Source organism: Leuresthes tenuis, unplaced genomic scaffold, assembly GCF_036924035.1.
Source record: "Leuresthes tenuis unplaced genomic scaffold, fLeuTen1.0.hap1 SCAF_17, whole genome shotgun sequence".
In the NCBI taxonomy this organism is placed as follows: domain Eukaryota; kingdom Metazoa; phylum Chordata; class Actinopteri; order Atheriniformes; family Atherinopsidae; genus Leuresthes; species Leuresthes tenuis.
Window position 1 is genome coordinate 33688907 of NW_027325371.1, and position 15354 is coordinate 33704260.

General features: G+C 41.7%; 1 protein-coding gene across 4 annotated transcripts in view; it reads right to left on the minus strand.

The window, feature by feature from the left end:
* The window catches only part of hdac5 (histone deacetylase 5), a 79589-nt gene that overhangs the window by 26327 nt on the left and 37908 nt on the right, over positions 1-15354 (minus strand). For all 4 annotated transcript variants that reach the window (XM_072368036.1, XM_072368038.1, XM_072368037.1 and 1 more), the window contains 13 exons: positions 12982-13068; positions 11513-11760; positions 11243-11387; positions 11039-11144; positions 9359-9492; positions 8094-8225; positions 7823-7932; positions 5987-6103; positions 5563-5674; positions 5375-5485; positions 5075-5268; positions 4870-4988; positions 4569-4758 (listed from right to left, as the gene is read on the minus strand). In XM_072368036.1, coding sequence (XP_072224137.1) covers positions 4569-4758; positions 4870-4988; positions 5075-5268; positions 5375-5485; positions 5563-5674; positions 5987-6103; positions 7823-7932; positions 8094-8225; positions 9359-9492; positions 11039-11144; positions 11243-11387; positions 11513-11760; positions 12982-13068 — 1805 coding nt within the window. The remainder of the gene's footprint in view (positions 1-4568; positions 4759-4869; positions 4989-5074; positions 5269-5374; positions 5486-5562; positions 5675-5986; positions 6104-7822; positions 7933-8093; positions 8226-9358; positions 9493-11038; positions 11145-11242; positions 11388-11512; positions 11761-12981; positions 13069-15354) is intronic.

The window sequence follows — 15354 nt, forward strand, 5'->3', positions numbered from 1 at the left end:
TCGTTCGTTAATTTGTCACGTGACAGCTACTGAGTCAGTGTCGGGCTTTAAACAACAATGGCAGGGAGGATACAGACACAAGTCACCTTATTGTGTATTTGCTTTCCCAGGTTTTCACATGGTTTGAATTGTTTGTGGCATTTTGTGTTTTGTATCTTGTCAGCTCAGCTGAAGCAAACTATGTTTCCTTCAGTGTTAAGTGTTTAGAACCGTGGCCATTTTGTGCAACGCCCACAGTAGGGCTACAGCGCCACCTGCTGGAAAAATTAACAAAATGATTCGTTCAAAGATTCATTCAATTTACTGTTCGAGAGTAAATGATCCGATTCAGCCAAAAGACTCAAAGTTCCCAACACTAGGACCAACACCAATCGTTAAGCCGGACCCACAACATGGAAACACACCGTAATCTTTCACGCCACCAGACGCGCGTGTGAAAGATTACATGGGTTTCATCTGATGGGAAAAAAACACTGGATGAGTATCTATCTCACTGATAAGTTAAAATGAGTTAAAATGAACATGAAAATGATATATTTTTTTAAGGGTAGGCCAAGTTAAAGGAGTATGTAGTTTGCTTTGGTGTCTGACAATTGTTGTAATCTGGCGCTATATAAATAAAATTGAATTGAATTGAATTGTTATAGATAAATGGACTGTTGGTTTAAGAAGGACTGAAACGCAGCTGCAGGGACTGGTATGAGTATTTTAATCCTACATGGATCGAATCTCAATACTGGATGGGGGCCCTTCCTTTGTGTGAGGCTTTCCCCCTCAAAACAAAAAGAGAGTCAGCAGAAGTGGAAGGTTGTTGAAATCTCTTTATGGTTGGTTTTTTGTATATAGTTCAAATAAGCACTAAACCATTTTGGAAGGTGTTACTTGTTTCTGAACATTTAACTGTAGGCCTGTGGATTAATCTTTACAAAGTTAGCAAAACTAAGATGGTTGAATGGATACCAACCAAGAAGAAATGACAGTGCTTTCCTTGAACGTCAACGTTTAGGAAACCCAGTCAAAAGAGCAAAAATAATGACCAAACTTAAAAAAGAAAAGACAGAAACATTTCCTACAAGAAACTCATTTATCAAAAGCAGAACATGAAAAATTCAAAAACACTTTTTATAGCTCACACTCCAGTGGTCGGAAAAGAGGAGTAGCAATACTGATGACAAACACGATCAAATTTGAGTGCCAAAAGGAAAGGGAACTTCTATTACTGTAAAAGTGATGATAGGCAAAACAATGATAACGCTGGTGAACATTTATGCCCCACCTGAGAGTAACAAAGAATTTTTTAAGTCTCTATTTGATACCATTGCATTGGAAGCAGAGAGCATATGTATATGTGGGGGAGGCCTTAATGTGTTAATGGATTAGGACATGAATACATCTAGTTTTAAGAGAAATAAGAAATCGATCATTAAACTGGTCAGGAATACATGGGAGGAGATGGGCTTTTTTGATGTTTGGAGAGATCTACATCTACTGCAGAGAGATTTTAGTCAGAAAACAGAGATAAAATAAAAGACTGCTTGATTGGAGTGACAGATGTGTCTGATCATAGTGCCATCTATTAAATAATATTAAATAATAAATAAGTAGTGGAGGAAAACAACAATGGGGAAACAGATCCAGCCATATTGTGGGACGCTTTAAAAGCTGTGATACGGGGTAAATTGATTGGAATTACAAGTAATCTCAAAAGAAAAAGAATGAAGCAGTATAAAATCTATATAGCAGAATTGAGACATTTGGAACATTTGAAAATAGGAAAGGAAATTGGACCATTAAAATGGATTGCATTTGATGATAAATTTGCACCGGGTAAACATGATGCTAGATTTAAATATTGGGCATCACAGCCATATGTACAACTATCAAAAGAGGTGAAATTAAAAGCTTTCAAGAACTAAAGAATACACATGATCTAATGAATCAAGATTTATTCAGATATCTACAAATGATTTTTTTCTTTTCTTTCTTTCTTTTCTTTTTGCAGATGATGTGGTTCTGTTAGCGTCGTCAGGCCGTGACCTTCAGCTCTCACTGGAGCGATTCGCAGCCGAGTGTGAAGCGGCTGGGATGAGAATCAGCACCTCCAAATCCGAGACTATGGTTCTCAGCCGGAAAAGGGTGGAATGCTCTCTCCGGGTCGGGAATGAGATCCTTCCCCAAGTGGAGGAGTTCAAGTATCTCGGGGTCAAGAACAAGATCGCGAATACAAGCGGCCGAAATGGGTTTCCTCCGCAGGGTGTCTGGGCTCTCCCTTAGAGATAGGGTGAGAAGCTCAGTCATCCGGGAGGGGCTCGGAGTAGAACCGTTGCTCCTCCGCATTGAGAGGAGTCAGATGAGGTGGCTCAGGCATCTGGTTAGGATGCCCCCTGGGCGCCTCCCTGGGGAGGTGTTCCGGGCACGTCCCACTGGGAGGAGACCCCGGGGAAGACCCAGGACACGTTGGAGAGACTATGTCTCTCGGCTGGCCTGGGAACGCCTCGGGGTCCCCCCGGAAGAGCTGGAGGAAGTGGCCGGGGTCAGGGACGTCTGGGTTTCTCTGTTAAAGCTGCTGCCCCCGCGACCAGACCCCCGGATAAGCGGCAGATGATGGATGGATGGATGGATCTACAAATGAGGGACTATTATAACAACCGAGGACAAAATACATCCCATCATAAAATGAATTGTACAAGCTTATAGCCAAGCTATTCCGAAGGTTGTGGCGGATTTTATGGCTGTTTGAGGGCTTCTAGGACAGATTCAACATTATATATTAAAGCCAAAGGGGAAGGGGGGCTGGGTGAAGACATTCCAGATGAGACATGGTATGATATGTGGAAAACACACCAAATTACAACACAATCTCTGAAATGGAGGGAATTCAGTTGGAAGAAGCTCATTTGGTACTTTGTTACACCTAAAATCAAAAGTAAACAGATAAATGCTCAGCAGCCATGTTGGAGATTATGCAACCATATGGATCCAGACCCCCCACATGTTTTTTGGAACTGCACGAAAGTACAACCCTTCTGGGGGAATGTTCACTCAGTTCTCTGTGCTGTTTTGGGATATGTGGTTCCTAAATCCTGTCTGGTGTTGTACCTTGGTCATTTGGAGGGTGCGGTGCATGTAGGAGACTAATATTTGGTCAGGATTCTTCTGGTGGCTGGGAAGAAGACCATAACTAAGAACTGTCTTAAGCCTGACACTCCAAGCTACAAACATTGGACTTCAATTATAGAAGATATACTTGTGATGGAACATCTCACATATAAGCTGAGAATTAAAGTTTTTATAAAAAGCTGTGGGAAATGGTTGGCATGCAGGGGAAGACACGATCAATCAGATGGTAGTAACATCAACATTTACTAACATGATTTCACACAGGCTCTTCTTTTTGTTTGTTTCTTGCTTTTGTTGATAATGTTTTGGTTTTGCTGTTGTCTTTTCACTCTATAATATTGTGGAGATTATCATGTATTGTATTGACAACACTGAAAACTAAATAAAGATTGTTAAAAAAAAAATAATAATAATAATAATTCCACATATGATGTCTTGGCATTCTGAGTCAGTAGCCTTCACTGCTGGGCCCAAAGTGGGTGAGCGGGTGCATACAGGGGCCGATGGCGTCTCTGCTGTCACTTCAGGGGTTAAATCAGGACTCCTAGTTAAGGGGAGGAGGTGTCAAGGTGGAAGGCAGGTTTTATCGCTTTAGTCTCAGGGACAGTTTCAGAGCAGGTTGGGTGACCTTCACAACAACGCGCTACATTGTAGTTTGTACACTTTGTACTCTCCCACAGCAGATCAGTGTAACTGAAGAATATAAGTGTTTGAAAATCATTGCAGACAGACTAAATGGAAGACAGTTCATGTGGAATTACTGTCATTTTTCCCCTGGCAAAAGGATTCTATTCAGTCAGAGTGCGTCAGCAGTGTTCCGTCCACACAGAGTGGGATGCGACAATCAAAGCCACACACACACAGTATCACATTGTAGGAGCCGGTAGTCCAAGCAGACGAAAATGCTCAGTCAAATTTGGCCAAATGAAATGAATATTCTTTTTACTTGGAGCAGATAAGACAGTTTATGTAATCAGCTTATCAAACCATAATAAGAAGAAGTCCCATGAGAAATACTGAAGAATGATAAAGAAATTAACTGCGTTTGATGTGACTGCAGCTGTGCGCAGCCTTCTCGGGTTAAGACTGAAGTAGGAGGACGACTATTGAGGGGGTGAGTCAGATAGCTCTAACACAACGACCACTTTAATAACACAAACACAGTGCGGCAGAAAACATCAGGACGTTGGCTGATGATGCGTTTGTGTGATTCATCTCTGTGTGGGATGATGCTGCGTAATCAATATGTCCTGAGTTTAACACCGACCTGGGACTAAAGCAGTGCTTCCAAACGTTTGATCTATGGATGCATTACTTTTAACCAGTTATCTCAACTATCAGTAACTTCTATATCATCAGTGAAACCACTAGTTTAATCAGGTGATGTATGGCTGTCTGACTGCAGCATGCCCAGTCTGTACAGAGAAAAACAGTGTTCACAAACAGACCTGCATGTAGCTCTCTCTCTCCTCTTCCTCACTCTCCCTTAGCTGGATGACTTCATCGTCCTCTTCCTCCAGCTCACTCTCTGTACTCTCCCCTTTGACATGCATGCTCCTGTGCTCCTCCTCGCTCTTCACATGCATACTAAGGCGCTCCAAAGAATGTGTTCTGTCATTAGATCCCTCGTTCTGAAGTCTGAATAGAATAAAGAACAGGGCAGACTTGAAAAATACACACCAAATAACACTGTAGAGATTAGAGACAGAGATATCTTCCATTAGGTAAAAATTTTAAGGAGAGCCAGACCTGTTAACGCCTGCGTCCCCGTCATCCTCCTGCATGTCACTGGTCTGCGTTAGCTCCTCCTCTGTCTCCTCGGGATGAGTAGGTGGGGGGCGAGGAAGGTCTGCTCCCTTTGATAGCATCTACACACATATGAAGGTATGTTGTTGAGGGGAAAAGTGGTTACGTGTGTGTGTGTGTGTGTGTCAGTGTGTGAGGAAAAGTATACTTTGTAGTGTTTCTCCAGGAAGTGCTGGTGTTGCTGTTGGACCACCAGCTGCTGTAGGGCCTGGGGGGACTGGGGCAAAGGTGCGCTCTGTGTGCGAGCCAGTGGTCGATGGCGAGGCAGCTTGTTGGCAGCACGCATGCCAGTGGTCACGCCTCTCTCTGCGGTAACCAGTGGCGATTGACTGTAGATGGGGACTGGAAGGGTGGAGTGTCACAGCACAAACACAGTGAGTATGGGTATCATAATATGTGTGGACACTATCTTAATTTCTGTCTATGTGTACATGTGTGTAGGTGCCACCTAGCATCGCAGTCTGCTGCCTGGCCTGCTCCAGCAGTAGAACATGTTGTAGCAACGAGGAATGGGTGGAATGAGAGGGAGCGGGCGGAGTCTCCACATCATGTCCCACACCTGTAGGGGAACACAGAATACTGTAATAAAGTGGTGGACGCAGAATAACTGCGAGGCATCACCTGTGAAAAGCTTACCTGCCGGTAGGGAAGATGTGGAGAGAAACTTCCCTGTTAGAGGTCCGCCCCCTCGCAAGGACTGGATGGCTTGATGCTCTGTCTCTTGCTGGATAGACAGCTTCTGGGGGGTCTGTGTGTGGTTGTAACAGAGTTACCGATAAAAGTTTTTGTGTTTGTCAAAATGTGAACCACAAGTCATGCTTCTTGCAGTGTATCTGAGGTTTACAATCCGCATTTCACTTAAACATAACTACTGTGTTGCTTATCTAAGTTCACCTTTCTATAATGCATACACACCATCCACCAGTAACAGTAAAACTGAACAGTCACCTGACTGTGAAAGACATCCTCATTAATAGTTCTCTGTAGGAGCTAGTGTTACACATCTACAGTGTATCTATATCAACTTGTGCAGGTGAGCGTGAGAGTTGCATCGACCCACCGTGATGTGTGTGTTGGTAGGGAGCCCTAGAGAGATATTTGGCAAGGAGGGTGAGGTGTAGAGACTCAGCGGACTCAATGTCCCATCAGCCCCCAGAGTCTGATGAAGAGATCTCAGCTGCAGACAGAAACCGAGGCAGATGGGTCAGAGATTTCAACAGTGAACTAGAAGCTAAAATTCTTCAGCTCTCTCTCACTTTATATCAAAACAACACTTTGCAAAATGTGGAGAATACCCAGTACAAAGTATTATAGGAGACAAAGAAACATACAAGAAGTTAAAAAACAAAATAGATCCAATTGCAACATTTACATTGAAAACGTGGTTTAGGATGATTAAGACACACAAGATTAGAACAGACACCAACTTATTAAAGTGGATTGCATATGACAGTCATTTTAAACTGAACATCTATGACAAAGGAGTTGAACGGTGGAAAAACAAGGGAGTTACAGCATGGTGTGTATTACAGAAAGATGGACAGCTGGAGAGTTTCCAAGAAATGAAAGAAAGGTATGACTTGGACAAACGTGAATTCTATAGATACCTGCAACTCAGAAACTATTACAGAAAGGAAATCCAGATGGACCCCTCCAGAGAAGTGAATGGTCTGGTTCAAATTACAGTCAAAGCATACAAAGGAAACAAAATCTGAACTGTATCTGAATTGTATAAAATATATAATAAAAGACAGACACCCAAAATGGGAATCAGAATTTAAGATAAAAATAACAGACGAAGATTGGCAAAATGCGGAAAATGCACCAGACATCGAGCAGTTCGCAGATCTGGAGAGAGTTCTCCTGGGAAAATCTTTTACGTTTTTTCATTACATCGAAGGTCAAAAGCAAACAATTAAACAGAAATATCCCCTGCTGTAGGGGCTGTGGAGCGCTGAATGCAGATCACTCTCACGTTTTTTGGGACTGTGATTAAAATAACACAGTTCTGGAAAATGATACATATCACACTAATGGAAGTACTTGGCTTCCCTTTGTCATGTACAATACTATATTTTTGTAGTCTATATGAAGGAAATGTACAGCAGAAAGACAGATATTTAATTAAGATTCTATAAATAGCTGGTAAGAAAGCTATTACAAAGAAATGGGGTAAGCAAGACCCGCCTACGCAAGATCAATGGTTGGACATTCTAGAGGGAATTTCTGTGATGGAAAGGTTGACTCACAGCCTTCACCTACAGGAAACACAGTTCCAAGAGAAATGGGAAAAATGGACTGTTTACACCGGAAAGGGCATCACAGAAAGGACAGTCGACTGAATAAGACGATGAAAAATACAGCAGCTTGGGAAGGATAGAATCCCATTTGTTTAAACTTGCTTTTCATACACACCCACCCATTTTTTTTTGTTTGTTTTGTTTTTCTTTGTTTTTCTTCTTCTTAAGTTATCACTACTGTTCTTATTTACAGTGTACTGTTTGTTGTGTGTTCTTATAAAAATGAAAACGCTTCAATAAAACTTTTGTCAGATTTTGACAAGTGAAAGACGACTTTGAGTAAGATGGACGTTCTTACCGGAGTGAATGAGCTGTGCTGCAGCCATGCTGTCGATGCATGGGAAGCTTCAGCACAGCTGACCCATATGATAGTACATACAGAGCTACAATTTGTCATTTGCAGTCATAGTATTTCACATTTCTTCATTAAGCTATTTGATCTTCACTTCCTTCAGCTCAAAGAAAAAAAAAAAAGACTTCCATGAACTACAGGGGGCGAACTCGAGCTGTTATGACAGACTGAAGGTAGGAGTGGATAACAGAACATGTTTTGGGTTTTTTTAAGTTTCTGTGTCTGTAAGGTTTTGTGTGTGTACCTCAGTCTGTATGTTAGGGACTGATCCAGTGTTACCATTGGCGATAGCCGTGTTGGAACTGTTGGGACTGCTCGGACCTGAACCCGGAGCGCTGTTACAGAGAGAGGAAACTGGACCAGAAACACAGAATGACAGAGAGATAAAGATAGAGGAACTCATTTTCAATTTATTATTGTAATACTGAAGGAGTTGTTTGTGCTGAGCTAACAAGTCAAACATGAATCTGGTGTTCTTCATTCCTCTCAGAATGAAACCGCATGTCTTTGTTCACCTGATATCTCTATGGCCCTCTTCTTGAAGGTGCTGATGACGGTTCCGTCTTTCCTGCGCAGGAGTGGAGAGCTGCGCCTCTCTGCCACCTTCTGCTTCAAACGCGAGCGCACCTTCAGGTTAGGTTCTGACACTGGATGAGTCAGAGAGAGGGGCAACAGAAGCGCTCAGCTCAGAGCTGAAAGATCACAGACTACAGGAAGCCCATTGTCCTAAAATGACGTCTATCTGGAATTTACTACAGCTGACAAAAGAAAAGAAAATTTGTGCTAGTGAATTTCTTTTGTGTTCTACTAATCACTATATTTGGAGTTTTAAATTCTATTTTTTTATCCTTCTGTTCCTTCTTTAACCGCAGTGATTTGTGTGGAATGTATTTCAAAGGGCTATTTTATGGAGTCAAATCATGGGTGGATACAGAAATATAGGTACTATACTAATCCTTCATCATGATTTGGCCAGCTGGTTTGCCTGCTGCAGCTACACATATTGTATTTGAAGGTAACTTTGGTCTGTATGTCAAGGTGAAGAGCAAGGAGCTGGAGGAGGAAAAACATGCAGTTTTTATGGGACCCAGCTATCTAAACAAGATCTGGATCCAGGACAACTTGTTACTGTCCAGCTGAGTATGATGACAGAGCTACCTGTTGTGCTACTAATCCAACCTTTTGATCTATTTTCCATCAGATATAAGACTGCAGGGACCTGGATGCATCATTCCCACGAACTGGAGTATATTTACACTGTTTTTTCTTATTGTAAAATGACAACATAACAACATGAAATGTAACACGGTAATCTCTTATTAGTCCTGCATCTCGTCCTCAGTGTTCCTTTCCTCCCTCAGCAGTGTGTGTATTCTCTTCAGGTATTATCTTCTCTTGACTGATGAGTCACAGCACAGCGAGTAAGCAGACGCACACATACCGTTTGTGAAAAAGTCAGGAATGGAAGTGTTAGTTTGCTAATAATTAATCACAACTTTTTGGAAAAGAGTCTATATATATATATATATACTTTTTTTTAAATTAGTTAACAGCATTTGCATACATACATATATACACCAATCAGCTACATTTAAATCACTGACAGGTAAAGTAGCAAAACTGCTCAACCTGTTACAACACAATGTTCTGCAGTGAAAATCTGCCTCGTGGCATCCTTTTGATGGCATGAGGAGCACCGACTTCATATTAGGTGGGTGGTCATAATGTTACAACTATCTTTCTATGTGTATATATATATGTATATGTCTCTCTGTCTTACCCGTCTTGCGGAGGGGAAAGTCGTCTTTGCCTTCGTAGCTCCCCAGCAGTGGGGGAAGTTTGTAGGAGGGAGGTGTTCCGGGGGTGTTACTCTGTGGGGGGGAGTTCTGCTCCAGTGAGGTGTGCTGCGCTCCCCTGCGCGCACGCGGACACACACGCACGTGCACACACACACACACACACACACGAAGCATTATTAGATAGCTACAAAACCTAACTAATAGCCGTTATTTTGTGCTGTATAACTCCACTTCATCTAATCATGTCAATCAGTTATTTTCTTTGGATGGTGTCCATATCATAGTGGATGTGGAAATAATACTGCATTCAATTTAAACTCAAAAGTCAGAATCTCCAAGTTTGGAACTGAAGTTTAACTTGCAATCAGAATGTTGGACACTTTTTATTATTCAGACATACATGTAGGTGTCTGAGATGGATAAATGTGTTAATAAGATGTGTTACAAGTGTAACAAAATAATTAAAAGTGACTCTGGTGTATATCCGGATATCAAACCGATGGAAGACAGAAAGCGGTCCTCATGGTTACATCATGATGGCTTTACTACAGTCACCCAAATGAGTCAAAGGTAGCTTTGACAAAAAAACTATTTATCTTTGTGACAAACATTTAGCGTAAAACAAATTTTAGCATTATTTAACATTAGGAAAGCAACAGCAGTTAAACTTTGGGTATTTATTCCCAAAGCACAGACTGACAAGGCGACCACGAGATTCAGAGATGATGCTCAGCGACGGTCAAATCCTGACCAGTTGAGAGTTAGCTGAGCCTGGAGGGGCTGACAAATACAGATTTCATCACAAGAAAGCCAAAAAAAGATAAAGACAAGAGGTATGGGTGAGAGGCAGAGACAACAACGGCACTGGACAGTCTTCACCATCTCACAGTTTCAGTCCATCACAAAGCAGAACTTTGTCCACTTTTATTTCTTTTCCACATGACAAAGAAGCTAAAGGATCAACAAGAGCACCAACATAACCAAGAGCAGCCCACAGCTCAAACTGTTCTACATGTTTATGGAATTGCACCCCAAGAGGCAGTAAAACAATATAACATTAGAACATGTGTTTGTGAAGCACACAGAGCTGTTGTACAACAATGTTTAAATATAATTTGTTCAGTTTTAATGAAAAGTTGAAACCATATGAGATGTCTTTGCTTTAAGAACTTGATATGAAGAAACACTACACAAACACGACTTACCAAGCCCCATTATCAAATTTAAAGAAATTATAGGGAACAAGTGAGTGGCCTACTAGAGGAGCAGAATCTCAGTCCAAAACAAAAGGAGCCAAGAACCAAAATGAAACACAACTAGAAGCCTTTAAAGAAGCTTGTAGAGTCTGTCTTCTCAGGAGAACATTTTATCTCATGAAGAGAGGCTTTTCAGAAAAATAATTTGGATTATTCAGTAGAGGAAAACCTGGAACGTCACTCCCCCATTACTGTACGCACAGGCAGTAACTTAGATGTGCAATGTGGACTAGTTGTTAAAATGTCATTACCACTCAAAAGTTCATTTTCATTTAGCTTGTTTTAGCACATCATTCTAGGCCAGGCAATTTAGATTTGGAAACCTAAGCTTGGATCAAACTAATAATCACAGTAACATTTCACAATCACACTGTGCACATATTAAGTTTGTCTGTGTAATCCTACCAGCACTTTGGGGAGAAGGAATGGTTCAATCCACCAGGACCAGGCTCTTTCTTATTGAGAAGGAACTCCTGCAGCTTCAGCTTCACCTCTGTGCTCGCAATGGCACCTTCCAAAAGAAAAACGCATACAGACAACAATCAGGACACTTCACCGCCTTTATGCTGAAGACAGAGAAAACTTGTCCTGAGTCTGTGTAGAACCTACTCTCTTTGCCTTTCTCCTTGTTCCTCAGCAGCAACAGTTGTTGCTCTAGTCTCTGTTTCTCCTGTTCTTCGTGTCTTTGTTGCTCCAGTTTCCTCTTCTGCTCCAACTCCTGCTGCCGTTTGGCTGCCAGCAGCTCCTGTTGTTGCTTACACACCCACACAGAAACACACACATTCATATTCGGATTCAGTTCAGAATGTTTCTTGGATGAATCAATGAAATAGTAATGAGAGAAAGAAAGGGAAGTTGCAGCCCTGTGATTTAAGCCACCTTTAAATGTTCCTGCAGTTGGACCTCATGTTGTCTTGTTAGCACTTCATGTTTTTTCTGAAACTCAGCGAACAACAGCTGCTTCTGGAGCTCCTGCTGCTGTTTGAGGAGCATGAGTTCCTGCTGAAGCTGTTGCTCTCTCAGGGCTGTATCCACCGCCGTGCCACCAGACAGAGATCCCACTCTGGACTCTGTTCTTAAGTCCACCGGTCCTCCTCCTCCTCCTGGGCCATCACCAGGACCCCCACCTGGAGGTAAAGCAAATGACTGGGATCATCTTTTCTACCCTTTCAAAGGGGACCAAAAAACCCCTTCCAAACAAACATAAGCCAACCCTGAAGATCAGCGCAAGCCTGAGACACACATTTCCACACAGGTGTTATAGACAGCTGAACCATGCTCTGAGATATTTCAGTTCTTATCTGGGAGTAAATCTGTGTCATCGGATTTTGAAAGAAAAAAGTGATTGAATTTCTAGCACTGAATATCTATGCATTGAAATTATGAATCTGAATGTTTTCCAACGTTAAAATATTCAACTGCAAAAAATTCCGAAGCCCCATTATTATTGGACATGGATAAAATCCAGTCACCATGCTAGCCGACGAGCCTCATTGGGGTGACTCGTACTCGCTCCTTTTGCTTGACGCACGCTCCCGATCTTGAATCTAGAATCGATTGCTCTTCCTTGGGTTCCTGGATGTTGCGGTTCAATTCAGATCAATACATTCAGATACATAATTTCAATGCATAAATTGATTCACTCTTTTCTTTCAAAATCCGGTGCTTTCAGTTTGGAGAACCAGAAACTACAGCATCCTGACAGGTAAAAGCTACTCACAAGGGGATTGTGAGAAAACTTTTTTTTTTTGCCATCTAAAACTACTCAAGATGACTCATATAGAGAGAAAATTTGTGAAATGATGTCAGTTACACACTAACTTTCTCACACCAAACATACTTAAAGCAGAACACTATAAATTAAACATTGCATGAGCACCTTAGACTCTGTTTTAAACACATGTCCCATCTGATGCAGAGTGACCCTGTTTCCTTCACAAGCCATCATCCAATTCTAAGCACGTGAAGCCGCACACCAAGACTCTTTCACCCCCCAATTCCAAACATAATCTCTAATAGATGTTGATCATCATCATATTTTTCACATTTTCTAATATCCCCAACTCTTCAAATGAAGGTTTTCTTATAACTTTAAGTCACACATTGTGGATGCTCACATATGCAAAGCAGTAAATCGAGATCAGCAGCAGTACTGCGGGAATCTCTTCCATTCTTATTGCTGTTTGTTACTTTACGTGACGTTATCATCATTCGTTGAGCAGCATTCCTGCTAGCCAGGACTGGAGTAGTTTGTTTTATAGTCGCACACAAAAGTGACAAGCAAAAACAAGACTAATGGCTCTGGGTATATTTGGTGGATGCTCAAGTTTACAGAACTTGCTACTCACCGCCTTCTCCACCTCCTCCTCTCTGATCGCTTGTTGTTCCTACTGGGCTCTGCATGCCTGAGGGGAGGCTGCTCTTCACCTCCACTACTGCGGAGAGAAAGAAAAATGAGTGATTGATTAGTTTGGAAAGTGTTGTCAGGGACACCGCAGATTATTACATCACTCACTGCATACACACACACTGTATACAGTCAGTTACCATTTTATTCAGATGAGCTGTGATAGTGTTGTTGAAAGTAGGGGACACAGCGTCCTGCCCCCTAAAAATAGCCACAAGCCTAACATTAGCCCACCACTGGACAGCTCTGACTTGCAGTGTTACCTTGGCATTAGTCTAGCCTATATTCAGCGTGGCTGAGCTAAAGGACACTGCGCAATATGTTAACATGTTCTGTCAATAGAGACAAATCATCACAGTGGGCCACAGTTATTCATAGCATGGCATGAATAAAGAAAAACCCAAACTGGCTGTTTCACTGAAGAAGTGACTGTGACAGGAAACATTAAAAGTGCAAATATATCCCTCCTCTTTCCTCAATCTGTGACACCTGCACCGCCCCAGTGTGCTCTCAGTCTGATCAGTGTGACAGAATTATATTCATTTCCTGCCCCAGGCACAAGAGTGGTTATAGCTGACACTTCCCCTTGTGAAATGACAGATGTGGGAACTCATCATCCTGTCAAGTTGATGTATAGAACAGGAGTTTTGACCAATAATGTGTAGTGAGTGAAAAAAAAAAAGGCTGTTGTGATTGGCTGTTATGGCTTCCGAGAGGTGACACTGGTGTATGTATTTGATGTGGCCAATAAATAAAGTAACTCTCAGGGATCTTTAATAAACAATCTGAGCATGACTATAAAAAACAGTGCAAAAGGACCCCTTTACATCCCAAATATGGACTGTCTTATTCAGTTTACCAAACTGACTCATCCACCACACGCCCTCTTGTGCTTGTAATATTTAGGGATTTACCAATAAAGTTGTTTTTTTTTATTCTCCATCAAAGTAATTTAAGATTTAGCATCTGCTAATACTGAGTCTCAATCTAACAATTTCATTTTCCAACGGTTGCAATATACACACCATAAAAACATTAACTAGTAGTTGAAACATAAACATGTCTTTGGGTTTTCTTTTTCTTTTTTTTTAGAAAGCTCTTAACAAGTTTAAAAAGTACGGCATGAATTTTTTTCTCATTTATGAACAAAGCATAACAAAACCAAACAAAGACCAACCTTCTGACACTACTGCAGAAGTTAACTGGGACATCAGAAAAACTTTCTTGGAACATTCCTGGAACATTCTTCTCTGTTGCGCATCTCTCCCACAGATTATTTGATGTTGGTGAGTTGCAACTATTTTATTAGTGTGAAGAAATGAAATAATGCTGTGTGTGCATTGTCAATGACATATTCAGAAAAAGCTTCTGTAACGACTCTGTAATGATAAGCTAATTAGCCACTGAACACACTATGGTGCCTGATGTAAAACAACAGAAATCAGCTGATAAGGTTTACTCAGTCAGATGAGTCAAAAGAACACCTTTGGTATCATGGTATCATGATTTGACACTTGAGATCATATCTGGACATCCCTAACAAAAATCCTGCAGTGCTCATGCTCCAGCTCCAGAATGCTGCAACACTCATACTGAAATGTTCCCATCAGGTGCTTTTACAACGACATTTGGACCATCTCTTTAGTTCGGCTTTAGGCAGTTCAAAGAGTGAGCAGGTCAACAGGCCGTCTGATAAGACAGGAGATAGGCAGAATGTGTGTGTGTGTGTGTGTGTGTGAGGGAGGGAGGTCCCAGGATCCCGTTTCCATCTGAAGCTATCAAAGTGCCCTTGAGCAGAGCAGTGATCCTGACCTGCCACAGTTCTGTGACGACTGCACTCTCTTGTCCTCGGCTGACTCCTGCCAAATCCCATTTAGGCTACTTCCTGGAAAATGCCACACACTCTAACATGCTGACATGTCAGGATCTTTCCTACCTGCTGGCCAGGGAGGAAATTCAATTAGGACATACTGACAGTGGAGTCTGACCTTTGACCTTTGTAAGGTGCTTTGATTGGTCGCTTCCCATTCTTTGGTACACTCTTTCTGCTTCTTCATCCCACATGGGTTCTAAGCCAATCAAACACCAACATCCAAGCTCTGTCCTGGAAGATTGAGACAAGTTTGGCCTGAGACTATGACACAGATAATTAAAAGCATGCTGTGAGTGGCTGCGCTTTAAACTTGTTGTTAATGCAGAGATGTACAAATACTTATAGAGCAGAAGTCAAGTTTCGGGTGTACAAGTTTGTGGCTACTCAAAGAAAACCTATTGAAAAGACCCAGAAACTGAGAGCCGTGGATAAACAAGGGCT